The sequence below is a fragment of the Rana temporaria genome, chromosome 13 (assembly GCF_905171775.1).
Source record: "Rana temporaria chromosome 13, aRanTem1.1, whole genome shotgun sequence".
Classification (NCBI taxonomy): Eukaryota; Metazoa; Chordata; class Amphibia; order Anura; family Ranidae; genus Rana; species Rana temporaria.
Genome location: NC_053501.1, coordinates 94,581,358 through 94,607,994, shown reverse-complemented (window position 1 = coordinate 94,607,994; position 26,637 = coordinate 94,581,358). Strand labels below are relative to the sequence as shown.

The 26,637-nt window shown below is 41.8% G+C and overlaps 1 protein-coding gene across 1 annotated transcript; it reads left to right on the top strand.

Annotated features, from left to right (window-relative positions):
* Nucleotides 1-550: 550 nt before the first annotated feature.
* Nucleotides 551-25,831, top strand: LOC120920664. Its single transcript, XM_040332869.1, has 5 exons — nucleotides 551-1,260; nucleotides 2,406-2,741; nucleotides 12,855-13,154; nucleotides 17,716-17,826; nucleotides 25,602-25,831. The coding sequence occupies exons 1-4, from the start codon at nucleotides 1,227-1,229 to the stop codon at nucleotides 17,820-17,822; spliced, it is 777 nt and encodes a 258-aa protein (XP_040188803.1). The 5' UTR covers nucleotides 551-1,226; the 3' UTR covers nucleotides 17,823-17,826; nucleotides 25,602-25,831.
* The last annotated feature ends 806 nt before the right edge of the window (nucleotides 25,832-26,637 follow it).

The window sequence follows — 26,637 nt, the reverse complement described above, 5'->3', positions numbered from 1 at the left end:
GCCAGCGTAACTTCTTTCTGAATCTACCCCATAATTTTTTACTTTTTGTTATAATAAATATCCCAATTTTCTTAAAAAAAAAAAAAAAATATCGCAATAAGCGACTGGTTTGCACAAAAGTTATAAATAAAATAGGGGACGGAATTATTATTTATTTTTTCACTAGTAATGGCGGCGATCTGCGATTTTTTTTTATTGGGACTGCGACATTATGGTGGACACATCGGACACTTTTGACACATTTTTGGGACCATTCACATTTATACAGCGATTAGTGCTATAAATATGCACTAATTACTGTATAAATGTGACTGGCAGGGAAGGGGTTAACACTAGGGGGCGAGGAAGGGGTTAAATGTGTACCCTGCATAGTGTTTCTAACTGTGGGGGGAGGGGACTGACTGGGGGAGGTGACCGATCTGTGTCCCCATGTACAAGGGACACAGCATCAGTCTCCTCTCTCCCTGACAGGACATGGATCTGTGTGTTTACATACACAGATCCACATCCTCGTCTGTGTAACTGCCTCCAGGCTCGCGCGCCCCCCAGTGGCCGGAGGAGCCGAGGACGTCTAAAGACGTCCTCCCGGCAATTGAGAGCCACCTTGTGGCCGTCATTTGTTAATAGGCAGGATGCCAGGTGGTTAAAGAACAGTTTGGTGTGGAGGAAGTGGGAACTGCAAAGAGCCCTAATCTCAACCCTATTGAAAACATTTGGGATCGATTGTAATGCTAATTGTGAGCCAGGTATTTTCATTAAAAATCATTACCTGATCTTACAAATGCTCCTTTGGTTGAACGGGCACACATTTCTACTTGCGCATGCACACATACACACACACAATCTTGTTGAAAGCCTTCCCAGAAGATCGGAGGCAATTATAACCACAAAGAGGGCCAACTCCATATAAATATTCGTGGTTTTCAACAAGCTTAGAATAGAATGTATTTAACTTGCTTTGACTTAGCCATGCAAAATTTGAATAAAACAGACACAGTAGATATTGTGTGCCAAGATATCATTAAGTGTGGATTTTTCAATCTTACATAAAAGAGACATAAACAGGACAGGATATGAAGGTCTTAGATTTCTATCTATGTGTGTGAATTTCTAAGTAGAGAAAGGGAGGGGTCTTGAGCAGTATTCTACATGCAGGTTTGTGGTCCATGACCTAACCACCTATATACAGATTTTTTTTTTATGTATCTTGTTTCTTAAGAACAAGTATGAAGCCGGTGCTGACACTTCTGTTTTTTAAAGGTAAGAATGCATTTTGTAGATATTATGATGTAGGTATTAAAATGCTATTCAAAGACTTAGAGGATTGGGGGATACCTGGTGGTATAGAGAATGGTATTCAGTGCGGGTTCAAAGACTAAGGCCCTGTTTTTGGACCGAAGGACAACAGACCGATGGGGCCTACACACGATCGGTTTGGACCGATGAAATTGAACTTCAGTCCGTTTTCATCAGTTTGGACTGATCGTGTGTACAGGGTTTGGGGAATGTCTAATGGCATGGAGAAGGGCAATAAAAGGCCATTCAAAGACTTAAGCCCTGTACACACGGGCAAGAATCTCGTCAGGAAAAAAACGTTGTTTTCCCTGACGAGATTCTTGGCAAGAATCTCTTGCCGCCCGAGTGTACAGACTCTCCTTTCAAAAGACCCGCCGTTCTCTTGAAAGGCAATAATGCGGTGACATCATCGCGTACGACGATCATGCGCTTATCACATTCAATGCCGTCGCCGCCATCTTGCTGCACCCTACCTATGCCTAGGAAGCTACCGTGCATGCGTCAAAGTCATTTCAAGCATGCATGGGTTTCCACGGAGACAGGTAAGTATACACACTCTCGGGTTTCTCGGCAGGAAAACTGCCGAGAATCTCACGACGAGAAAAATAGAGAACATGTTCTTAATTTTTCTCGTCTAGATTCTGGGCAGTTTTCTTGTCGAGAAACCTGAAAGCCTTGTACACACGCTCGGTATACTCGGCAAAAAAGCTCCGCCAGCAGTTTTCTTGCTGGTTCTTGCCGAGTAAACCGAGCGTGTGTACGAGGCTTTAGAGAGTTGGGGAATGTCTGATGACATGCAGAGGGGCATTCTAGAGATGGAATGACAAGAGACATTTTAGAATAGGAGGAAGGAGAGTGCCAGGAACAAGGAGCCCCAAGAGAGAAGTCTTGTAGGTGAATGAGAAGTGGTGTTTAGAAATGAAAATGGTTTGTTAGCAAAGTAAAGGTTCCACGTGAGATTAAACCTGAAGACCAATGAGAATTGCTATTAAAAAAAAGGCTAAGATTGTTTTAGACGTTTTACATGAGGACTAGGATTTAATCACACTTGAAAATAGTTATTTGTTTGACGGCACCCATGACTTATTATCTCTTACACTATTTTGCAGTGGCCATTGCCCAGGTTGTTCTTTATCAGCCGCAAAACACAGTGTCAGTGGGGATCGGTGCTACTGCAGTTATCCTCTGTACATCCAGCGACTCCTTAGATGAAGGAACTGGCATCACCTGGCATGTACGGAGAAGAACCGATAAAGCTCATCTACGGGTTAAATCCTGTTTAGCCGACAATGACCAGCATAAATATATATGTAAATCAGAAAACCACCAGGCAAGACTGGAAATATACAATGTGAGTCTGGAGGATTCTGGAGTGTATTACTGTATGTTCAGCTATACAGCTGTGCTGAGAGTACTTGGCAATGGGACAACTCTTATAGTTGAAGGTAAGATATAATTAGATATTATACCACAAAATAAACACTGTTGAGGACTAGAGCAAAAGTTTACAAAAATTTTTCATAAAGTTTTATTTATTAAAATGGGCAGGGTTTGAATGGGACATTAAAATACATAAGTATAAGGGAATTAGATCCCATGATTATAAATCAAGATCCCAAGTGATGAGAACTAGTGTTGCTCATGAGTATTCGCATTGCGAATATTCGTTACGAATATGGCATATTCGAATATTCGCGAATAACTCTAATTTCGCAGCCAAAATTCGCTATTCCGAATATTCGTATTGTTTCTAATTTATTTTTTAAAACAGATCACATCTTAGTGATCTCCATCGACGTCTACAAGCATTGCTGGTATGATTAGAGACCCTGTGCCGAGTAGCTAAGCTGAGGCGATCCTTTTATGTTGCCGAATATTCGCAATCGTGAATATTCGTATTACGAATATTCGCGAATACTTTCTCCGCCCTTCTTTTGCATCAGAGCCAATCAGAGTTCTCCTACCACAGTTGTCATAGGACAGAGTGGAGTGTTTCTGTGCGTTTTTCCAGTGTATCACATCTTCAAAGAATTTTCCATCTTTTGTCCCGTGTCATCATTTGCATTTCACCTCTTTAATGAGAATAACTGTTTAACATAAAGACATTTAAGAGATGTCAACGTAAACGGTTTACTTGGCTTTTTTTTAACTCAACAGAATCAGGGGCCCCAGTGTGCGGTTGATCTTTACCTAACTCAATACAGGTCAGTCTAGAGGAGAGATCTGTATTTTCCAAATCTATGGTTATTCAATATTTATTAAACTAATCAATATACAAATTGGTCAAAGTAAACCCTCAAATCTATATAATAATGTATTTATTTTATTAATACCTTGTTGTTAGTTGCAGGGTCCATTACGTAAAACCACACTTTTTCCAAAGGGCAGGTGAAATTGAATGTTTCAAAATTTCGCAATCAATTTTGCATTCGCATTAGCGAAATTTCGCATTCGCGAAATTTCGCAAAAAATGTGTTTTTGATAAAATATCACGAATATTCGATTTTAGCGAATATTTCACGAATATTCGTCTATATATTCGTGATATATCGCGAAATCGAATATGGCGTATTCCGCTCAACACTAATGAGAACAGGGAAAACATAAAGTTATAAGATAAGATATATGAATGTATAGATATATGTATTTGTAAAATGTATATAAAATTTAATAAAACGAGATTGAAAACAAAATATATAAAGTTTTTATGCTTCCCCAAAATTGTGTACAATTCACCTAGATTTTCTGGTATCCATCCACTTTCCACAGTCACTTTGAGTTTCACTTATCTAATTGTACCAAACAGAACTTTTATTTCTATATAAAGGTCTAGATTTTCTTTTGAACATTTGTATGAAAAATCTTGTCAGTACATTTGATAATGCCAACTTAATGAATGTTGTGCAAAAGTACTTGAAAATGTAATTTGCTTTTACCTTCGATAAGAGAAAGAATGGAATTTCCCAAATGAAAAACACATTCACTAATAAAATGTTGTTCATTCTAAGAAAATGTTTCATCCCACTTAAAAAAAAAAAAGATTTCTATGGTCAAAATAATTGATCCTTTGATCCCCGTTAACTACTAGAAAATTAATATCTAACTATTTAGAAGAAATAAAAAATAACAAATCTAAAATCAAATGTTGAGTCTACAGGGCAGAAAGTGAAAAATGTTCCTAATTAATAGATTTTATATTTTTTTTTGCTAAGGGCATATTTAATCCCCCATCTAAAAATTAAAACAGCTTTAAAAATAAGAAAACCTGTATGTATTTGGGCTGTCACTGCATATAACGGGCAAATGATTTGATTCAAAAGCTAATATTAGCACATAGATTGAAGTTTGGGTAAAGTGTATAAACTAATTTCCTTTAAAATGCTTACTAATCTTTCTTTTTCCCTGCAAGCTTTGTAGAAGCTTGAATTGACCCATCTCATAACAATATCCATTGTGTTATCTTGTTTCCCCTTTCATAATCAAAATATAGAAAATACATTGATATCCTTTAACCACTTCACCTACAGAAGAATTGGCTGCTCAATGACCAGAGCATTTTTTGCGATTCGGCACTGCGTCACTTTAACTTTTCAGTTTCTCCCACCCACTGCCAATCTCTCTGTATACCCCCTTGGATATATAAAAACCCATACATACTTTTTCCTGCATTCTTTAGGCCAGCCATGGGCCCATCCTCTTCTTCCTCAGGGCAGCAGTAGGTAGTCCTTCCTTATGGATTGAGTAGCACTCATGTAATGACATATGAGGGGCATTCAGTTCAGGAGTAACCATGTAAACATCTCTTGCTCCTACTCTGCATCCACTGCCTGTGTAAGAATTTCAACTAAGTGGAGCAAAATTTCTTTAAGTAGATCTAAAGAGGATCTAAACTCTGAAAAAGGCAGGCAGAGGGCAAAGACCTAGCAACTCCTTTACCTGATCTGTCTCCTATTACTCTCTTGCTATGCCTTATTCGGCACGGTCTCTGTATGGAGATGGCCATTTTGGTAAAGGTAGAGCTTCCTCATGTCATGTTGCTTCCAGCAAATTTCACTCCAATTTACCTAGGACTAGCAGTCGGGAACAGCAGTGCCTTAAGCTGGCCATAGATGGGTGGAATTTGGAACAACATTTTTTAAGATGGTCGTAAGAAAGTTTGTTCATTTTTCTAATCATTCATGGGGTTAATTTTCTTGTCAATTGCAGTGACAAGAAAATTTGAAGGAGTAGGTGGTTTTTCTTCAGTAAAAGCAAGTGAAATTTTTCAAACTACAAATAAATGTTTTGAGAGTTTTCCTACCAACTTTCCTACAACTTTTTCTATGAATTTTGTTTGAAATTCTATCCATCTATGGCCAGCTTTAGATATCCCATTGTAGATATAAAGCTATAAGGCTGTAAGGACAGAGGTGCCTAGGCTGAATACTGTGACAATTGCCTTGTGTGTTTTTTTTTAATTGGTTATCATTTTTTAATCCTTTTTTGCATCGTGACCCCTGTCAGTTTTTTTAAAAATATTTTTCATTAGAACGTTTTTCATGGGTACAAACCACTATTACAATCTTTGCACACGAGAAAAGGCAAGCAAAAGGTCAGTTGTTCAGTAATCTCAAAAAATGAATCACCATAGATGAAGTCAAAAGTAACGGGTTCAGCAATGAGTAAGAAAAAGAATAGTCACCTTGCTCATGTAACTATGTGGTCAACAATTCGTGCGAGTAATACCCTTTAAAATCACCAGTTAGGTTATAATTAAAGCATGTAGATAAAAGGTAATGGCTGAGGCCTCGTACACACCACCGAGAAACTCGGCGGGCGAAACACATCGTTTTAATCGTCGAGTTCTTGTTAGGTTTGTCGAGGAACTCGACGAGCCAATTTTCTCCATTCCCGTCGAGGAAAAAGAGAACATGCTCTCTTTTTGGCTCGATGAGTTCCTCGACAGTTTCATCAATGAAAAATGTACACACGACCAGTTTCCTCGGCAAAAAAACTCTCCCACCAAGTCTCTTGACGGATTCTGCCGAGGAAACTGGTCGTGTGTACAAGGCCTGACTTGGCAAAAGCCTTTAATTCTGTGTTCACAACATATTCCAAGCAGCATTGTAGTCTGATGCCTTGTACAGACGATCTGTTTTCCTGGAGGTACAAAGTCAGCCTGGAAAACCCGAGAACCTGCTCGGTAGCTTTTACCCCCTACACACGGCCGGGTTTTCCGACAGGAAAACTGCCATGAGAACTTTGGTCGGGAATCCCGGCCGTGTGTATGCTCCATCGGCACTGCCTCGCAGTGTTTACCATTGGAAAACTGCAGAGAAAAAAAACACCGGGAATCTCAGCAGGAAATTTTTTTCCTGCCGGGATTCCCGGAGGTTTTCCTGCCAGGAAAACTGCAATTTAGCATACACACGGGCGTTTTCATGGCAGTTTTCCCGCCGGGAAAACCGGTCGTGTGTACGATGCATGAAGTTTCTGTCAGTTTATTTTTTATTGTTTTCTGTGTATTAAATCTCTCGATTTGTCCTAGTGACCATTGTTAATTCCACAGAAAGTGGTGGGAAATCCCAAATGTTACAGCTGCCATCAGAACAGAAGATTAGGGCAAAACTTTAAATGACGACTAAGAGGGGATTTCCCATCACTATAGAGGCAGAATTGAATTCCAGTCTCTATACCATCTGACAGTTTACATGCTTGATGGAAATTGTGTAATCCTTCTATGTGTGCACCACTAGCTTAGTTTATTTGGCACACATTATTTTTTCAAGCCTTTCAGCATTCAAGTGTCTAACCCAGAGCTACTACACTCTATAATACACTCTTTATGTATTGTTAACCTGAATGATTAAACCAACAGTGGATCCAGCGCCCCCACCCATAACTTCTTCATCACTATGTAGTGAGGTAAGGATGATGATTGACATATGATAGAAGTCACATTACATATGTTGCCAGCAGTGGAGAGTGACCAAGGAGAGAGGTTGGGGTTCCCAGGAAGGATGCTTGTTTTACTGCTTTGGGAGAGGGGATATTGCAGTAGCCCACTAACTACTGGTACAGCACCAGTACTATATTTCAATGACTGACAATAAGTGAGTGCACCATATGGTGCCCACTACTGAGCAGGGTTGCCAACCTCCCGCAGCATTTTTTACTGACAAAACATGGCAAATTTACTGGCGGAGCACATTTTTTACTGAAAACCTGAGAAATGACAGAACTTCTATTCAAAACTAATACAGTAACTATTTGAACAGTATAAACATGATATGTAAACACTGACAATACCTATAACACAGTAATTTGCTTGATTTAAACTTAAAAAGTAGGGCTGTTACTGATTAAAATTTTTGTGTTCGATTAATCGACTAATTTCAAATTAATTATAACGCACATACAGATCCAACTACTTTTAGCTGATCTCCTTGCAGGCTGATTCCCAGTGCAGCTACCAGCCACTGGAAAAATGGATAGCAGGATACAAAAAACACACAGGCAGCGCTCAATGGGAATAGCATTAAAACTTTTATAGTCTTCAAGTCGGTAACAAAATAAATATTGCAGTGGAGATAAAATCGATGTAGCTACATAAACTGTAAAAATGGTGCGAGTAATACCAAACGGTACCAAAAGCAGTCATAAAAACATGTAGCTAAATATGATACTGGTATAAAAATGTGTACAACGATACCACTGCTGAATCCAGATGAGGAGGAGTTAACATCAGTCCGTCGGCATGAAGATGTCCCGTGAAGGGAACTATCACAACTCCCAGTAGATGGCTGTAGAATCCCAGGTTGATAGAGGGAAGTGATAGAGGGAAGTGTAACAGCCCTTGCGTGTGGCAGATAGTAAGGTCCCGCCGGTATGCAGATATGAAGGTACAGTAAAGGAGCCCTTCAGATGGACACGGCAAGCCCCACCGGTGTCCGTGACATCACCGGATCTCCGACGGAACTTCCTGAAGGCCCGGAAGCCGGCGGAGAGGTAAATACCAATTAAAATAATTTTGATCGATCAAAAAAATGAAAGATTAATCAATGAATTAATAGTTAATTTCCACAGCCCTATCATTGATTTTTACAAACTGTCAGAAAATGTACTGGCAGTTGGCAACCCTGCTACTGAGGCTGAACAAAAGAGTGTATAGAGCAGGGTTTCTCAGCTGGGGTTCCTCAGGATGTCAGACACCATTAAAGTGGATTTATATCTGTCCAACAATGGCTTCACTTTTTCCCCTGCAGCTACTGCTAATAGTTCTGGGCCAAAGGATACTTGGGGAGCCAAAAGACAATTGGCCAGTGATGACAGGGTACAACCTGAAAAGTATAGCAGGGAATCTCCAGTTCTTCACCCTTTGAATGCTGGTCAATTGCTTTTCCTAATGTCACATGGAGGAGATTTACAACCGTATCAGGTACAGGATGGTTGGCTGCCAGGCATTGATGCCCAAGATCAAGCAGGTAAGAGGCATGTCAATTGTATTTCCGTGGTCCCTGTTCACCACCAATCATAATATTTAAATTAGAGCTATAGGCAAAATATTTTGTATTTTTCATTTTGAGTAAGGGGGGGTTATAACCCCTATTTGTGTGTCCCTTTGGTGTGATTTACCTTCACTCCCTGTCCCATAGCCAATACAGGAAGTGAGAGGAAATTCCTGCACATTAAAGGGAATCCCTTGGGAACCCTCATCAGAACTAGTTTCCCCCTTGGAAGTTTTTTCCGCTATTACTTTTCCTAGGACAATTAAACAATGTGGGATTTTATTTTACCATTTTACTAATGGTAAACAGGACAGTAAGGCTCCGTACACACGACCGAACATGTCTGCTGAAACTGGTCCGCGGACCAGTTTCAGCAGACATGTTCGGTCGTGTGTACGGCCGATCGGACAGGATTCCAGCGTACATTTGCCCGCCAGACCGTTTTCGAGCGGGCAAATGTTTCTAAACTTGGTTAGATACATGCCCGCTGGAATCCTGTCCGTCGGACATGTTCGATCGTCTGTACAGACTTACCATACATGTCCGAGCGGCCGCCATCCCTCGCATGCGTCAAATGACTTTGACACATGCGTGGAAGCAATGAACTTCCAGGGCCGCGCACGTCGCCGCGTCATCGTCGCGGCAATGGCGCGGCCTCGTCACCGCATATCGTGTACGCGCGGATTTCTGTATGATGGTGTGTACAGCCATCATACAGAAATCTCCGGGCGGGCATGTACGCTGAAAACGGTCCGGCCGACCGTTTTCATCGTACATGTTTGCCCGTGTGTACGAGGCCTTAGAGAGTGTGAACAGACCACAATAAAAACGGATGGGTGTTCTAATGGTTTTCCACTCTATCCAAAGCTAAAGATAAGTCTGTAGTTACACTTTAACTGTCATATTAACCTAACAAACATTTCCTGAGCACCAATGAAATGCTGTGATTTTGCAATGAGCATCAAGGAAAACTTAGGGTTTGATTTACTAAAACTGGAGAATGCAAAATCTGATGCAGCTCTGCATAGAAACCAATCCTCTTTCGGCTTAACTGAACAAGCTGAAGTTAAGCTTTGTACACACACGGTACTATTGTTGGATGACCGAGCATCTGATTTTTGTCAAAAGGGCGTGTGCCGGGATCATGTCTCGCATACTAACGTTATGCAAATTGTCGTTCGACAACACAAACATAGTGACGTCCTATGAGAGTATAAAGAGGAAAGTTAATTTCTCAAGCACCTCCCTTTGGGCCCCTTTTGCTAATTATATGTTAGTAGAACTTTGGTGAGCGTTGATTCATGATTTTCAGATCGTGCAAAACAAATGCTTTTTTAAAATATGTTTGGCATAACTCCATCAGTATCATTAGCAAAGCAGCTTCATTATTATCCCATTAAAGAAGAGAATGTGCGTTGCATTTCGATTTTTCATAATTTGACGCATCACGAATGTTAATTCTCGATTACAATCGCTAGTTTACAAAGACCAACCGCTTCCTTGTTTCCGATCATGCGTGTTTGTACTTTTGACTTTTGTGTGATGGATTTGTGTACTGACCATCCCAAAAATCAGATGTGGAGCCTTCATTCTCCAAATATTTACTAGCCTGTCATCCAACATTTGTTGTCTGAAAATTGGAAAACAATTTACGAAAGGAGCGTACTAACGGTAAGAATTTCGGTCAACAACCTGTCAAACAACAATCCCCTTCTGAATTTTGCATTGTGTGTATGAGGCTTTAGAAGCTGATTGGTTACCATGCACAGCTGCACCAGATTTTGCACTGTCCAGTTTTTGAAAGTCAACCTCATATTGTTGCCATTGAGCACCTGCGCAAAGTCAGTGTTACCACAAGTTTTTCTCGGTGTTGATGACACCATGACCGTAAATAAGAGGGTGCAGGTATCATGAAAAAAACAAATGTAGCTCCTGGTTACTTCAAAGTACCAGTGCTATTTAAATTTAGAGGGAGATCAGAGTGTTAATTGAACTCTGATCCAGTTAATGTGTTCAAACTTGGGTCTCTGTCTCAGCTTGGCTGTGCTGTGGGCTCATTCTGTTGTTGCTGGGGTGCTCTTCCCACCCCAGGACAGTAGGTGGCAGCAGTGGAGTGAAGGTTTGGGTGTTCTTCCCCAGAAGCCAATCAGGAGGGTTTGGACCTCGCTGTGCATGCTGGGGGAGGGTATTTATGGGGCAGACGCCATTAGTTCTGGGTCTTCTTCTTCTAGTGCGGCACCCACCTTTAGGGTGTCTGCACCACGGTGCCCCTGCGTTATGGCCTACCTGGCCGGGGCGTGCGTGCCACGCGGAGTTCCTCATTTTGGGACCATGTTGGTCCGGAGCAATTGAGCTGTGGCAGGGAGCCCAGTGGTCGACTGGGTTTCCAATCCTGAAGATCCCAAGCGGTATAGCTGTTCGGTGGGGAGTCCATCTGAGGAGAGCCAATGAGAGGCTGGCGATCCAATAGGGTCTCGACAAACCACCGGGGATCGAGGTATCCAGACACTGAGATGCTGGTCACCTGTCAGTCGGTACCTGAGAGCAACTTGAAGGAGATCCAGGCGTAATTCTACCAAGGAGGTTTATGTCTGTAATCACTATCAGGAGGGCCTGTGGCAGGAGTTTATCTCTGAATCCATTCCAGGAGGGTCTGTGGCAGAGACTTTTCCCAAAAAGTTCCAGTTCATTCCAGGAGGGTCTGTGGCAGAGACTTTTCCTTAAAAGTTCGAGCAATGCTCTGGCTGCCAGGTCAGTGAGAGAAGCCTGTCCGGGTACGCTATTCCCAGGAGTGGCGCAAGAAGTGTTAGGAGGATCAGGATTGTTTCCCTATTGCTACACCTGAATTTGCTATTCTTCTTCTCCTTTCAACTCTACCTCCTTCACCACAAGTTTTATTGTTTTTACCCGGCTGGGTAATAAAGAGCACAGCAAAAGACACCTGTCGTGGACATTCCGTTACTATTGCTATATGCACCATACACCCCTAAGACGACGGAGGAGCCATGAGGTAACGTGCCACCCAAAACAAACAACCAGCTCCTTCGGGGGTAGTGCTACACAAACAAAACGCAGAATGATAAAAAACGAATGATGATGCTCTATTCCACATTTTTAAATAAATGCGCTTTTGTTGCTGTCTTTGGGGTAGATCCACGTACAACGGCGCATTAGTGCGCCGGGCGTAGCGTATCTAAGATACACTACGCCGCTGTAACTTACTTGTTTTTGTTTTGAATCCTCAATGAATTTGCGCCGTAAGTTACGGCGGCGTAGTGCATCTCTTGCGGCGTAAGGGCGCGGAATTCAAATGGATGTGATGGGGGCGTGTTTTATGTAAATACGTTGTGACCCGACGTAAACAATGTTTTTTTTTTAAATGCGCATGCGCCGTCCCTGGGGGTATCCCAGTGCGCATGCTCAAAATTTGACCAGAAGAAGCCAATGCTTACGACGGTGACGTCATTCTGCGCAAATTCCTATTCGCGAACGACTTACGCAAACGATGTAAAAAATTCAAAATTGTACGTGGGAACGACGGCCATACTTAACATTTAATACGCCACCATATAGCAGCTTTAACTATACGCCGGAAAAAGCCGAACGAAGACGATGTAAAAAAATCCGCCGGGCCGACGTACGTTCGTGGATCACCGTAACTAGCTAATTTGCATACTCAACGCGGATTTCGACGGGAACGCCACCTAGCGGCCGCCAAAAATTGCAGCTTAGATCCGACTGGGTACTAAGACGTATGCCTTTTGGATCGAGCCCAGATGCCGTCGTATCTTGTTTTGTGGATACAAAACAAAGATACGACGCGGGAAATTTAAAATTACGCCGGCGTAATCCTTTTGTGGATCTGCCCCTTTGTCTTCATTAGAGATATAAACCAACACTTTCTGTCCTTGTGACACCCTATTACTGAATCAAAAAGAAACTGTAAATCTCACAGAGAACAATTGAAACGTGACTGAAGTTTTATTAATCCCCCTCTCCGTACAAAACAGTACATTTTAAATAAACCCTATTAATATTAAAACAATGCTTTCCCACATTTTGGTGTTTTAGATACCTCTGCTATTCACAGCATCCATCTTTTGGCTTCTGCAATGGCTTCTGATCACAAGGTTCCTACTCAGCTTGTTTGCATAGTAAGTGGAGCTCTTCATACAGTCCATGTGACCTGGAACATCTCAGGAAGGCATCTCAAAGGGAAGCTGACTTCTGTGGAGGAACTTGGTGGCATATGGACTACTCAGAATCTCCTTTCACTTCCCCAAAACACTTGGAACTATGGAGATCATGCAACTTGTGAAGTCTGGTTCAGTTTTTCTCCTATCCAGACCCACTGGAGTGTACAAAAAAAAGGTAAAGTAGTTATAGAATATTAACTCTTTAATTTTGAGAGATACATTTATATGGTGCTATATTTATACACAATAGAATGTAACCTGTGATATTAAACCACATACATTATGTCAGGGTCCAACGGATAATGTTGGCACACATTAAAGGTAAAATTTAGGCAGATATTAAAAAAATATATATCTGCAGTAAGGATGAGCCCGCGGTTTTTAGTGTTTGCTCTAAAACAAATTGAACATATAAGGCGTTTGCGGGAAATTCAAATGCCCCATTATGCATGCATAATTGCAGTGCATTGCTGTATGATGATTGGCCAAAGCATGCACCTGACCTGCATGCTTTGGCCAATCACAGTGTGTTCTGCTGAGAGAGCCATAATTGTCTAAAAGCAAGTGCATCTTGTATTTTCCTTTAGTAAATCAACCTATGGATCCTTTACCCAGGCATCTAAAGTGCTTTTGGACCCTGTGTCTATGGAGGCTAACAGATAAATCCTCTTCATAGTGAAGATAATTTGTCTGCAGTTTTGGTGTTAGGTTTAGGGGTTCAGAGCCTACAGTTGAATTAAGGCCCATGGGTATGGGTTTGGAAGTTGGGGGCTGAGAGAAACAAAGGAACGCTTCTTGGCTTCAGAAGCTGAATATATCTTCCCACATGGAGGCCTAGGTTTCTTTTGCTGGGGCAAATGGGTATTGGTACTGCAAGTGACATCCTTTATAAAATTATCCTGAGAGGTGCCAAAAGACATTCCTTCATTCCTTTCTTCTTGAATTCCTTCAACTGAGATTTTTTTAATGCGCTCCGGCTCCTATGCACTTGCAGTAAAATCTTAAACACTAGGGCATTCTTAACAGGCACAGTCTGTGTGTTTTTTGAGGTGAGAATTTACACTTCCCAAATAGGTATTGCTCGGAATAATGTTTTGGCGTAGTTTTGTCAGTATTTTTTCAATCCCTGTATATAATATCCTTAAGTAAGTAATGTACTGAGACAGTTGTAATTTTTTTTGGACCTTAGAGAGATCCTAAACTGGTGAGGTAGACACAGCAAATGCAAAAAAAAACTTTAAGAGATGGATACATTCACATACACTTTTATTTTTTTCCTATAAGGTATAATTACACATTTTTAACACTATGGCCATTAGTGGCCTCTTATGTGGTTTTGGTAGAGGGGGGGGGGGGACACATAAATTATATGGAAGTAGGAAAGGGGAATTTCCCCTCCCTTCTTCCTTATTCAAGTGGAGGAATAGGCCACGAGGGCCAATACACATAATCACGGGTGATTAATAATCAAATATGAGGCACTAAAGGTATGTACAAAAAGGGGAAAGAAAAGAGAAAAAGAAGGAAGGAGAAAGAGAATTTTTTTTTCTCACATAAAAAGAACAGACACAACGGCCATCAATGGCCTCTTTGGAAGTAGGAAGGGGAGGGTTTTTTTTTCTCCTCCCTTGGGGGATATAGAAGGACACAGTAGGAGAACACATGATTCAAGTAGAAAGAATGGAGTATGCAGGGATAGAGCAGACATACCCCATTGTAGCTAGGGGCGGTGTGGAGGGGGGGGGGGTGAATTGCTAATTTTATTTTCCAGGTTTTTTTTTTTTTTCCTCATTTACTTAAAATTTCATACCTGGGGGGGTGTATAGTATGCCTATGAAGAAGCGCTTGTTTCCCATGCTTAGAATTGTCCCTGCACAAAGTGTCATTTCTGAAGGAAAAAAAGTCATTTAAAATCATTCGTGGCTATAATGAATTGTCGGCTCCCGGCAATACAGAGAAAAGTCATTCATAAAAGAAAAAAAAAGTGTGGGGGTCCCCCCAAATTCAATTACCAGGCCCTTCAGGTCTGGTAAGGATATTAGGAGGAACCCCGCGTCAAATAAAAAAAAATTATGCAGGGTTCCCCCCAAATATCCATTCTAGACCCTTCAAAAAAATGGCGTGAAGCCTCCCCAAAAATCGCAGGTTTGCAGTTACATCAGAGGGCGTCACTGGGAAAGCCTGGGCTTTCCCTTGCATCAGAGGGGGACGGGGTCACGTGACGGGTGGCCCCGCCCTCACCTACATAAGAGCTGTCACTGCTGAAGCCGCGTCATTCGCCGGGCTGTCTCTGGTGGAGACAGGTGATGCGTGCGCTGGATGGAATCTCATCGCTGGATTCTGGACCTGGATGAAGAGGAGATCTTTGCATCGCTGGACCCCGGAGAGAGATCACCCGTCGCAGGATACTGACAGCATTTAAGCGGAGACGGAGAGTGGATTACCATCGCTGGATTTTTTTTTTTTTATGAAGGACTTTACCAACGGTGTCTGTGTTTTATTTACAATTATTTACACTTTCTTTGTGAAATTATAGAGGTACAATGTACCTCATTACCAATTCACATAGGGGGGCCGGAATCTTAAAGGGGTCTTCCAGATTCCAATAAGCCCCCCGCCCGCAGACCCCCACAACCACCGGGCAAGGTTTGTGGGTATGAGGCCCATGTCCCCATCAACATGGGGACATGGTGCTTTGAGGGGTCACAGACCCCCCAAAGCATCCTCCCAATGTTGAGGGCACGTGGCCTGGTACGGTTCAGGAGGGGGGGTGCTCTCTCGTCCCCCTCTTTTACTGCGGCCTGCAAGGTTGCATGCTCGGATAAAGGGTCTGGTGTGGATTTTTGGGGGGAACTCCATGCCATTTTTTTTATTTGGGGTGGAGTTCCTCTTAAAATCCATACCAGAACTGAAGGGTCTGGAATAGATATTTTGGGGGAAACCCACGTAATTTTTTTATGTGACGTGGGGTTCCCCTTAATATCCATACCAGACCTGAAGGGCCTGGTAATTGAATTTGGGGGGCCCCCACGCCTTTTCTTTTATGAATGACCTTTCTTTATATTGCCCGGAGCCGACAATTCATTATAGCCGCAAGTGATTTTAAATGACTTTTTTCCTTCAGAAATTACACTTTGTGCAGGGACAGTTCTAAGCACGGGAAACAAGCGCACTTCACAGGCATACTATACACCCACCCCAGGTACGAAATTTAAAGGAATATTTCATTTTTATTGTTTTATTTTAAGCATTATTAAAATCAATGCTCCCGAAAAAAACGACCGTTTTTAAAACTTGTTTTGCATTGATACATGTCCCCTGAGGCAGAACCCAGATCCCCAAACACTTTTAGGACAATAACTTGCATATTAGCCTTTAAAATTAGCACTTTAGATTTTTCCCATAGACTTTTACAGGGTGTTTCGTGGCTTTTCGAATTTGCCGCGAACACCCCAAATTGTTCCAAACAGGCAATGTTCGAGTCGAACATGAGTTAGACTCAAACTCGAAGCTCATCCCTACTCTTAATACTCCCACGTTGCACAGAGAAGGTTGTTATAAATGTAAAAGACACCTTAGTGTTAGCTGTATTTGGTTGTATTTCTACCAATAGTGGTGTCCTGTCTAGCTCTTGTATAGACTTTATTGTGTCACGCAACAACTCTGAATAATATCCCTTCTCTACAAACCCACACACTGCAGTACAATTACGTCTTAGGCGCATTAATTGACTACGAGGAATCAATTTTAACCAAGGTTCATGGTGGCAGCTGTCCAAAGGAATATTTGAGTTCCTATCGTTAGGTTTGAAGAAAGTGGTTGTGACAAACCTCTCTGCCTTCACAGAGATTTTAAGATCTAGAAAATTGATCTCTTCCATATTAGACTCAAAATTAAACTTGATGCCCCTATTGTTGCTATTAAGCATCTCCAGAAAATTGTAGAGTTCAGGGCTTGCTGCCCTCCCAGAGTAGGAGGATGTCATCAATATATCTAGCCCACAAGACCACCTCTGGTCTATGTTGGGCATAGATGACATCCTCCTCCTATTTGGCCATTAACAGGTTGGCCAGACTCGGGGCATATTTAGCCCCATGGCCACTCCCCTGTCCTGACGATACTGGTGGTTAAACAAGAAGTAATTTTGGGTCGCAGCGTATTCCAGTAATTCCATGATGAACTCCAACTTGGATACCGCAAGACCAGACTATTTGGTCAAATATACACTAGTTTTCAGTTTCAGTTGACAGACAGAAAACAGCTAATAATTTAAATTCTAAATAATTTTAGAGAATACATGATTGTGTCATATTACATTTTCCAGCTGGTGCAGGTGTAGCGACAGCTCAAAAATATGAAGTTTGTCAGGAGACAGAAGCTAGAGTCCTAAAGAAACTATTTCAGGACCAGATAATGTAATTATCAGCCATTAGGGTAAAACATTCATAAAGCTTGGAAGAGGTGAGGCACTAATGGATTTAAAGTGTATGTAAACCCAAAATCTATTATTTTACTATGTATGGCATCATAGTTCTATATTTTAGGCAGATACATTTTTTTGGGTAATCTGATACAAAGTTTGTTTGGAGATCCTGCCAGCCATTGCACCTCCTGTTTTAAACCGACAACACTTTTGGATTTTGGGTTTACATACTTTAAATATATTGGTTTCATTGATTTTCTAGATAGTTGGCCATTTTGGTTGCTTGAAAATAACCCCTTCTTCACTCTTGCAGGTCATGTTTGCATTACTGAGTACCCTTCCTATGTGAGATATGTCCTGATTCTGATGGCTCTGCTGATGTTCATTTTCACCGTACATCTATCTTGGACCTACAAGTGATCAGGTATGGCACTAGTGGACAGGTACACTGTGGGAGCAGAAAGACAGAAGTATCAATGTCCATTAAGGATTGAAATTGTGCCTGAACTAAGCACTAGGAAATACTAAAATGTTACACTTGTCACCAAGACAGGAGGTGAGGACAAACCTTTAAAGTGGTTGTAAACTCTTACAACGCACTTTATGCTACAGGTAAGCCTATATTAAGGCTCACCTGTAGCTACCCAGGATATTTCCTAAACCTGCACAGTTTAGGAGATATCCCCCTGTGTCTGCATGTGCCGGAGTCATCGTCACACATGCGCAATGAAGCAACGCCACGTTGTGCCGTTGCTTCATTTAGACGTGCCGTTACCGGGGAGCTAAAAGTTTGAGTTACAAAACGTCAGCCTCGAAAACCTTAATGACTTGGAGAGGATCTGCAAAGAAGAGTGGGACAAAATCCCTCTTGAGATGTGTGCAAACCTGGTGGCAAACTACAAATAACGTCTGATCTCTATGATTGCCAGCAAGGGTTTTGCCACCAAGTACTAAGACATGTTTTGCAAAGTATTACTTATTTCACTCATTAAAATGCAAATCAATTTAAAACTTTTTTGAAATGCGTTTTTCTAGATAGTTGTTGTTATTCTGTCTTTCACTATTCAAAAAAACCTACAATTAATATTATAGACTGATCATTTATTTGCCAGTGGGCAAACGTATAAAATCAACAGGGTATCATATACAGTGGAACCTTGGATTACAAGCATAATCCGTTCCAGGAGAATGCTCGTAATCCAAAGAACTTGCATATCAAAGACTTTAAAGTCAATGGAAACGAAAATAATTTTTTCCTGCATTGACTTCAATGGCATGCAATAGCACATGCCACCAGAGGCAGGGGGCGCCGGAAAGCTTTGTAAACACTCAGAAAGGGCTGAGGACACCTCGGCTGAACTCCACGTAAACACCCGGGAACGGAGTATTTCCGAGATTTTCCAAGCATTTCTGAACAGCGCCGATCGGCTCTGCTCGGCTCCGGCGCCCCCCACCTCCGGTCAAATGCAGTATTGCACACCGCTTTGGCTTGAATCCTGCTTGTTTTGCAAGACAACACTCGCAAACCGAGTCAGGTTTTTTTTAAAATACAGTGCTCTTATTGCGAAACGCTCGTTAACCGCGTTACTCGCAATCCGAGGTTCCACTGTTCTTTTTTCCCTGACTATACAATGGAGAAATTAGTGTAGACATGAAGGGAGAAGAAGTAGGTTATTTGCAGGATTTCCAGGTGAAAATAAAGAGCAAAAAAAAAGAAGATGCAGCCAGGGCTAGATTAATATAGGGGCTGATGGAAGTGCAGCTCCAGACCCCTTTCTCAAGATAGGCCCATTTGCCCCCAAAAAAATAAATAAAATTAAATAAAAATTAATAATAAAAAGATTGACTTCGGGGGTTGTAGCTCGATGACCAGAGGTCACAGAAATCCCACATTTGGGGGTAGGCAGTGGAAGACCTACCCCACAACTGGTCAAAATATGGGACGGCTATCATTTATGGTTCCGGAGATACGGGCCTGCTTGCACAGCCTGTCAGAAGCTACATTCAGAGCAGCCAATATAAATACAAGCTGACACACTGCAGCAGACTGATAGGATCACAATGCTTATAATAATTATTTGTATATTACTCATGGTAATTAACCCCTTGCCACCCAGGCCAATTCTGACACTTCACTCCTACATGTAAAAATGATCATTTGCTTTTTGCTAGAAAAACTCTATGGTGGTCTTTGCAACTTTTTATGTTGCACGGTATAGAGCTGCACGATTCTGGCTAAAATGAGAATTGCTATTTTTTTGCTTAGAAGATAGATCACGATTCTCTCACGACTCTTGCGGCGTAACATCATCTTTCACATTAAAACAAAACAAAAAAAAAGGACTAACTTCACTGTTTTGTTTTTATGGTTTTTATTATTCATTGAAGTGGGCAAATGCAGTGTGACATAAAATATTGCAGCAATAGCCATTGTATTCCCTAGAGTCTCTGCTAAAATGTATATAATGTTTGGAGGTTCCAAGTAATTTCCTAGCAAATAATATTGCTTTTTAACTTAAGAAACAAGTGTTGGACTTTAAGGCCCAGATTCTCAAAGGAGATACGACGGCGTATCTCCAGATACGCCAGCGCATCTCTGAGTCTGAGCGGTCATATCAATGCGCCTGATTCTTAGAATCAGTTACGCATAGATTTCTATTAGCTCCGACCGGCGTAAGTCTCTTACGCTGTCGGATCTTAACTGCATATTTACGCTGGCCGCTAGGGGCGTGTACGCTGATTTACGCCTAGAAATATGTAAATCAGCTAGATACGCAAATTTACGAACGTACGCCCGGCCGACGCAGTACAGATACGCCGTTTACATTAGGCTTTTCCCGGCATAAAGTTACCCCTGCTATATGAGGCGTACATGCGGCGTACCAATGTTAAGTATGGACATCGTTACCGCATCGAATTTTGAAAATTTTACATCGTTTGCGTAAGTCGTCCGTGAATAGGGTTGGACGTCATTTACGTTCACGTCGAAACCAATTCATCCTTGCGGCGTACTTTAAAGCAATGCACACTGGGATATGTCCACAGACGGCGCATGCGCCATTCGTAAAACGCGTCATTTACGTGGGGTCACACAACATTTACATAACACACGCCCACATCTTCCAAATTTGAATTAGGCGGGCTTACGCTGGCCTATTTACGCTACGCCACCGCAACTTACGGAGCAAGTGCTTTGAGAATACTGCACTTGCCCGTCTAAGTTGCGGAGGCGTAACGTAAATAGGATACATTACGCCTGCACAAAGATACGCCGATCTACGAGAATCTGGGCCTAAGTGGTTAAATTTCCTGCATTTACACACAGAAGTTTGATCTAAGAAGGAAGCGTTAGTTACAATGTTTCCTGTTAAAAACTTGGCAGACTCCCCAGATATTTTCTTTTGACAGCTGAAAGTCTTTCCACTTATATGAAAGAATCAGCAAACTCTGCATTGGAGATCGTCAGGGGGGTTGAATCGAGATCACAATTTTTTTAACGATTAATTGTGCAGCTCTAGCACGGTATTTGCACAGCAATTTATCAAACATGTTCCTTTTGGAAAAAAACGGTTTCATTCATTAAAAAAAACACTAGTTAGTTAAGTTAGCACGTTAGCAGTTAGATTTTTTTGGGTATCCTAAGCGATGCTTTACATTTTTTTTAGGTTAAATGTTTAGAGTTACAGAGGAGGTCTAGTACTAGAATTATTGTTCTCGCTCTAACGATCGTGGCGTATGTAACCCGTGTGTATCTGGCTCTGATACTACCAGTGCCTACCCAGCCACTGACTACTATCTCTCCCCAGCCTGTCCCCACACACCCTCTCACCTGATGACCTGTGGATGGGGAAATCACTCCTGCAGTGTTATTGTGTTCTGCAAGTGAGTACAATGATCAGTGTTGCTAACTATAGCTGGCAGCACTGATTGTTTTGGGAAAAACATAACATGCTGGTTGTACTCAAGTCGATTAATAGATTGACTTGTGTAAAACCAGCTAGCCCATACATAGATCGACTATGGCTGGTCTCTGCATAATTGGTGTAATTTCAATCCATGTATGACCCGCTTAACCACTACGCAGTCCCTAAATATCCTTCCACTTCTGTACATAGTGCTCACTGTCATACTCTCCACACTCCTCTCCTGTACATAGTGCCCACTGTCATACTCTCCACACTTCTCTCCTATACATAGTGCCCACTGTCATACCCTACACACTCCTCTCCGTACATAGTTCCCACTGTCATACCCTCTACACTCCTCTCCTATACAGAGCACCCACTGTCATACCCTTCACACTCCTCTCCTGTACATAGTGCCCACTGTCATACTCTCCACACTTCTCTCCTATACATAGTGCCCACTGTCATACCCTACACACTCCTCTCCTGTACATAGTGCCCACTGTCATACCCTCCACACTCCTCTCCTATACAGAGCGCCCACTGTCATACCCTTCACACTCCTCTCCTGTACATAGTGCCTGCTGTCATACACTTCTCTCCTGTACATAGTGCCCACTGTTGCACCCTCAACACTCCTCTCCTGTACATACTGCTCACTGTCATACCCTCCACACTCCTCTCCTATACATAGTGCCCACTGTCATACCCTCCACACTTCTCTCTGGTACGTACTACCCTCTGTCATACCCCCACACTCTTCCTATACATACTGCCCATTGTTATATCCTTCACACTCCACTCCTATACATAGTGCCTGCTGTCATACCCTTCTCTCTTGTACATACTGCCCACTGTCATACCCTTCACACTCCTCTCCTGTACATAGTGCCTTTTGCCGTACCCTTTGCACTCCTCTCCTGTACATAGTGCGCACTGTTAGACCCTCCACATTCCTCTCCCTCACCTGCACATACTTCCCACTTATATACTGTCCATACTCCTCCCCTATGTCGCTTACCCACAAAAACAGTTCTTTAAAATTATACTGAATACCCTCAATGTTACCAGCTCTAGAATGGACACACTTTTTTTAGTTCAACTAAAGGAAATCTCAGTTTTCATATTTGTTCTGCCCCATTATTAGTATTTTGTGATTACTACTATGATGTATAGAGGAACATAGGGGATCTTAGCTAATCTAAATATAGCACTTATATAAAAAAGTGTCCCTAAAAATATTTTTTTAAATGTTGGCAACTGTGCACTTAGGCACTGCCCAATGGCCACTGAGTCAGTAGGCCATGAGAGGCTCCTGGGATCCTGTGATATTAAAGTGGTAGTAAACTTTCCTGACATTACTACTTTTTAGAGGCCCTAGGGTAGGTTATGCCACAACGTACAAGTATGCACTGCATATTAGCACATTAGGGTACACTTACATTTTCAAACTGAGCCCTCCAGTGCTGCGCTGTGATGAATCAGGCGGGACCGGGCACTTCCATCTTCACCCGGTCTTCCTTCTGGGTTCTGTGCCTTTGGTCACTTGCCTTGGCCGGGCTGCGTTCATGTCATTCCCACGCATTTATTTATTATTTTTAAAAGAGCCCACCAAAATCCTCAGCACCAGGCCCATGATGTTCTTAATCTGGCCCTGGATGCAGCCACTACATCGTATGCCCCGTACAAACGTGCAGGATTTCCGACAGGAAAAGTTCCCGCCGGAAATCCGAGGGGAAAGGCGAGAACCTGCTCGGTCAGTCTTTCCCCCTACACACGGCGGGTTTTCCCGACAGGTAAACTGCGATGGAGCTTTGGCCAGGAAAACTGCCAAAAACCGCCGGGCAAAAATCCGCTGGTTTTCCCAGCGGGAAAAATTATAACTGGTTCTCTTTTCTTGTCCGACGTTTTTTGGGCAGTTTTCCCGTCAGAAAAACTGCGAGGAGCATACACACGGCTGGGATTCCCGGCCAAAGATCCATCGCAGTTTTTCCATCTGAAAACTGATCGTGTGTATGAGGCATTAGGCTTAGTAGGCTGATATATATTACATTTTTGTTTTTGGGTTTTAAATGCTTTATATACTTTTTTTTTTTTATATTTAACAAATATATTCTATAATCTTTTTTTTCCCACAGTGTATATTTCTGCCATTTAATCTGTCTTGTCAAGGCAAACAGTTCCCAGAGTACAGTGTGGGTTATTTACGAAAAGGCAAATTCACTTTGCACTACAAGTGCAAACTACAAGTGCAAAGTGCACTTGGAATTGTGAGGGGTAGATCTGAAATGAGGGGAACTCTGCTGATTTTATTATCCAATCATGTGCAAGCTAAAATTATGTTTTTTTATATTCCATGCATGCCCCCCTCGGATCTACAGCGACTGCACTTCCAAGTGTACTTTCAGTGCAATTTTTAAGAGCACTTTGGGCCAGATTTACAGAGGAAATACGCCGGAGTATCTACTGATACTCCGGCGTATTTTCAAATTTGCCACGTCGTATCTTTATTTGGACACATTTTTGGGACCATAGGCATTTTTATAGCAATCAGTGATATACAAATGCATTGGATTACTATAAAAAAGATACGACAGCTTTTGGCTGAGATCCGACAGGCGTACGGCTTCGTACGCCTTCGGATCTTAGGATGCAATACTTCGGCCGCCGAAGTATTGCATCCTAGATTAGTAGATTAGTAGATTAGTCCATTGAATTTTTAGTATTAATTGTAGTTGTATTTTATAAAATTGTAATTTATTTGTATTTAATTGTTCTTCTTTTATATATATTTTATAAGTATTTTATATGTTTCATAGGACAGCATCGGGTAAAATAATACGGAATGTATAGTTCATTTTAAGGCCCCTTTCACACTGGGGCGTTTTTCGAGCGTTATTCGAGCGTTATTGGAGCGAAGCCTAATCTGCAATCCCAATATGAAAGCCTGAGTTCTTTTAGAGCCCTTTCACACTGCCAGCGCCTGAAAAACGCTGTTAAAGCACTGCTAAGACCCTAACGTTTTAGGGCGTTTTTGCAGTGCCTCGGTGTGAAAGGGCAAGGCGTTTTTATCAGCGCTTTCAAATCATTTTCATTGAGAGGGGCGTTTTTGGAGCGTTTTTTTTCAGTGCCCAAAAGCTGCTCCAAAGATGCTGCTTGCAGGACTTTTCTCAACGCTCCGCCAGTGCAACGCCTCAGTGTGAAAGGGTAAGGCGTTTTTACAGCGCTTTCAATTCATTTCAATGGAGAGGGGTGTTTTTGGAGGGTTTTTTTCAGTGCCCAAAAGCTGCTCCAAAGATGCTGGACTCAGTGTGAAATGGTCCATTGAGATGCATGGAAAGCGTTTTATAAGCGTTTTAATAGCGCTATTTTTACTGCTAAAACGCTGTTAAAGCGCTTCAGTGTGAAAGGGGTCTAATAGACATAGGGGCAGATCCACAGAGATCTGCACCGGCGCAGCGTATGGGGGATACGCTACGCCGCTGTAACTTACTTTTTTAAACTTCGAATCCACAAAGAATTCGTGCCGTAAGGGCGCCTAATTCAAATCGGCGAGTAGGGGGCGTGTTTCATTTAAATGAAGCGCGTCCCTGCGCCGAATGAACTGCGCATTGCGCCGTCCCTAAATTTCCCGCCGTGCATTGCGCTAAATGACGTCGCAAGGACGTTTTTTTTTTTTTGATATAGACGTGAGTTACGTCCATCCCGATTCACGGACGACTTACGCAAAAAAAAAAAAATTCAAAATAAACACGGGAATGACGGCCATACTTAACATGGCAAGTCTAACTATACGCCGCAAAAAAAACAGCTTTAACTATACGCCGGAAAAAGCCGACTAGAGACAACGTAAGAGAATGCGACGGCCGCGCGTACGTTTGTGGATCGTCGGAAATAGCTAATTTGCATACTCGACGCGGAAAACGACGAAGTATTGCATTTAAGATCCGTAGGCGTACGAAGCCATGCGCCTGTCGGATCTAACCCAGATGCCGTCGTATCTTGGTTTGAGAATTCAAACAAAAGATACGACGCAGGAAATTTGAAAGTACGCCGGCGTATTAGTAGATACGCCGGCGTACTCGCTCTGTGGATCTGACCCATATTGTGCAGTTGTAATTTCAGTATTAGCCACATGATGGCGATATTTTATTTCTACTGTCTTTTAGGTTATTGCCACTTGTATATCCTTATTTTTATTTCCCATGAAGAAATTGATGGTAAATTGAGATTATTTAGTGAACAAAGTATAGGCAAGACTAATAATCTTTTATATATAATGTTTTATTTATAGGCTGACAAGCTATGAAATCTTGCAGTTCGGTTTGGCATTCACTGTTGCTATGATGGCGGCGCATATATTGGACTGACGTGTGATGTCTTAGCCATGCCCCGCTGTGTCTGCATATGATGTCACCTACGAAAGTGTTAGAGATTGATGTCGGCTTTACATGATGTATTTTTAACATTTATATGTGGGTAGTTTGTGTACAAACACAAAAATAAATTTATATTGCTAAGCGGTGAGCACTTAGATTCTTTGTTTTCCTTATGACCTGGCGCCCTTGCTGAGAAATTAAGGAAACGTGAAAGAAGTTTATGGTCCTGTTCGCTCAGGGGTCCATGCTGTAAGGGGAGAGTGATTAGTTAGACCAGAGGTGGAGGGATTGTCACGCATTGGTGTACTTCTGCAGCACTGGTGATAGACTTTGTGGAACTTGTTGTTCACCGTCTCTCTGGACTGTTACTTTATCTCCTTACTTTTTGAAGATTTATTATTTTGTCAATATTTTGGATTAATTGTTTTGAGCTGCACTTATATTATTTACTGTTGCCATTTGAATTATGTGAAAACTCTTTCTTTTACTTATTTATTTATTTAATTTTGCGCTGATTGCACCTTCTGTTACCGGGCCTATTCTGGCACTCCTCTCCTACATGCAAAAATCTTTTTTTTTTGCTAGAAAATTACTCAGAACCCCCAAACACTATATTTTTTTTTTAGCAGACACACTAGGGAATAAAATAGTGGTCAACTTTTTATCTTGCACGGTATTAACAATAACAAAACAGTAAAGTTACCCCAATTTTTTTGTATAGTGTTAAAGATTATGTTACGCTGAGTAAATTGATACCTAACTTGTCACGCTTTAAAATTGCACACACTCATGGAATGGCGCCAAACTTCAGTACTTAAAAATCTACATAGGCTACACCTACTTTTTTTTTTTTTTTTTACAGGTTACCAGTTTAGAGTTACAGAGGAGGTCTGGTGCTAGAATTGTTGCTGGCACTCTAACGCACAAGGCGATACCTCACATGTGTGTTTT

Coding starts and splice junctions, on each gene's coding strand:
- LOC120920664 (XM_040332869.1), top strand. CDS start 1,227: ATGAAGCCGGTGCTGACACTTCTGTTTTTTAAAG. Junction 2,742..12,854: donor GACAACTCTTATAGTTGAAG/GTAAGATATAAT, acceptor TTGGTGTTTTAG/ATACCTCTGCTATTCACAGC. Junction 13,155..17,715: donor CTGGAGTGTACAAAAAAAAG/GTAAAGTAGTTA, acceptor TCACTCTTGCAG/GTCATGTTTGCATTACTGAG.